The 2,665-nt window shown below is 44.0% G+C and overlaps 1 protein-coding gene across 1 annotated transcript; it reads right to left on the bottom strand.

Annotated features, from left to right (window-relative positions):
• Positions 1-335: 335 nt before the first annotated feature.
• LOC103084440 (olfactory receptor 7D4-like) lies at positions 336-1,273 on the bottom strand. The gene is given in 2 exon segments (XM_082931182.1): positions 336-962; positions 965-1,273. Coding segments are annotated over 2 exon segments (936 nt in total).
• Positions 1,274-2,665: the final 1,392 nt, after the last annotated feature.

The raw sequence follows: 2,665 nt of genomic DNA on the forward strand, positions 1-2,665 counted from the left end.
GATATCTGAGAGGATAACTGTGGTAGGAAACCAGGCCACATTTAATATAAGTGCTTCAGATGTAATGTTGGAAATTGCAAGAATGGCTATAAGAAAGCTGGCCCAAGATAGAAATGTATGGTCTGCTAATAGGAAGCAAAAGTTAAAAATGAATTACTGAGGAGGGTGTTGAGCAGAATCTAATACAAACACAAATAAAAGCAAAGTCATAGGTGCTTTGAGAATGGAAGAAATGAAGCATGTCTTTTAAGGGAAAAGAAAATCAGGAGATACAAATTCACAAAATTTGTTTTTGCAGCCCACAGTGTCCACTTAGTTCTGAGGCCAGTGGCCCTTCACAGACAAGTGGTACCTAAACCGAGGAGCCTTCCCAGGGCCCCCTTCACATCCTTGTTCCTCAGGCTGTACATGAAGGGGTTCAGCATGGGGGTGAGCACGGTGTACATCACTGAGGCGATGGAGCTTCTCTGGGGAGAATGGGTCACAGCAGAAGTGAGATAGATCCCCACGCCTGTCCCATAGAACAAGGAGACCACAGAGAGGTGAGACCCACAGGTGGAAAATGCTTTATATTTGCCCGCTGCAGAGGAGATTCTCATTAAAGAGGAGACAATTCGAGAGTAAGAGAAGAGGATTCCAATGAGGGGAAACACACCCAGCAGGGCAGTGGCCACAAACAAGACGATGTTATTGATGAGGGTGTCAGAGCAGGCCACCTTGAGAATCTGAGCCAGTTCACAGAAGAAATGTGGAATTTCAGTGCCAGTACAGAAGTTCAGCCGCCTCAACAGTAGAATATGAATCAGGGGAACACAGAAAATGATGAGCCAACACATCAGAACCAGGAGGCCACAGAAGCGGGGGTTCATGATGACCATGTAGTGCAGGGGATGGCAGATGGCCACAAACCGGTCATAGGCCATCACAGTCTGGAGAAAACCATCCATTCCAGCAAAAATCATTTAAAACAATAAACCTGAGTGAGGCACCCTATGTAGGAGATGCCTTTGCTCCGTGTCTGGATGTTCACCAGCATCCTTGGGACAGTGTTGGAGACAAAACAGACGTCAACCAAGGACAGGTTGGCGAGGAAGAGCATGGGGGTGTGGAGGTGGGGGTCTGAGCTGACGGCCAGGATGATGAGCAGGTTCCCCAGCACAGCGACCAGGTACGTGGACAGGAACACTCCAAAGAGGAGGGGCTGCAGGTCAGGATCGTCTGAGAGGCCCAGGAGGAGGAACTGTGATACTCCTATATGGTTTCCTGCTCCCATGTCGCTGGTGTGTCTGCTGGGGAAGGAGGCAAAAGCAACATTCAATGAACAGCCAAATGGCACCTCAGCTAGTCATCACTTATGATTCCACATTTAGGTCGATATCCTTCACCCTCTCTTAGTCCTTCCAGTGACAGTGATTCACTCAGCCAAATGGTAGACCATTTCCATTTTAAATGTATTTATTTAGCTGTTTTAAAATTTAGCAGAGAAAATATTTTTATCTCCTACTCACTGGTTCTAATTGTTTTTTGTTATTGGAGTATAGCTGATATACATGCTGTGTTAATTTCTGCTGTTCAGCAAAGTGATTCAGTTATACACATATACGTATGTATATACATTCTTGTTTGGGTTTTTTTTTGGCTGCCCCATGCATACTTTGGGATCCTAGTTCCTCAATCAGGGATCAAACCTGGGCCCACAACAGTGAAAATGTGATGTCCCAACCACTGGTCCACCAGGGAATTCCCTATAAATTTTTTAAAATATTCTTTTCCATTATGATTGATCTCAGGATATTGAATTTATTTAGTTCCCTGTGCTATACAGTAGAAACTTCTTGTTTACTCACTCGTTATAATTCTGTATGAAGCTATGGACATAATTCAATTTCTTCTATGACATGATCCTTGTAAAATGATTGAAGACATTTAATATCTTTTCTTTTTACTCTCCATACTTCCTTCATTCTAGTAACTCAGTAATAGTTACTGAGACATGGATTCTCACCTCAGACAAACAGTTCTATGACCTGATGCTCCCCATTGTTGCGATACTTTAACTCTCAAGTGTCTTAAGTGCCTTATTATTTTTTATTTCTAAAAGTATGGTTACTGCTGTTAACTTCTTTGTGAAGATTAAAAATGCCTTTGTGGGGCTTCCCTGGTGGCGCCGTGGTCGAGAGTCCGCCTGCCGATGCAGGGGACGCGGGTCCGTGCCCCAGTCCGGGAAGATCCCACATGCCACGGAGTGGCTGGGCCCGTGCGCCACGGCCGCTGAGCCTGCACGTCCGGAGCCTGTGCTATGCAATGGGAGAGGCCACAACAGTGAGAGGCCCGCGTATGAAAAAAAAAAAAAAAGCCTTTGTGCACAGTAGGATCCCAGTAACTGATAGCTATTATTATTACTAATCGATTACTTTTATGACAATTATTTTTGATACATAACTCTCCCACAGTATGATACAGAGATGTCACTTAGAAAATGCGATCTTGAGTTAGAATTCCTAGAGTAGAATTTTGATCCACCAAGGTCTGCGTGACGTTGACAAAGTTATTTAATCTCTCTTAGCCGCAGATGCCTTGCCTCTACCATGGGAGTTATAAATATTTCCTGCATTATAAGTCTGATGAGTGAATTAAATGAGATGATGCATTTAATTTTTCTAGT

Source organism: Lipotes vexillifer, unplaced genomic scaffold, assembly GCF_000442215.2.
Source record: "Lipotes vexillifer unplaced genomic scaffold, Lipotes_vexillifer_v1.1 scaffold1011, whole genome shotgun sequence".
Taxonomy (NCBI): Eukaryota; Metazoa; Chordata; class Mammalia; order Artiodactyla; family Lipotidae; genus Lipotes; species Lipotes vexillifer.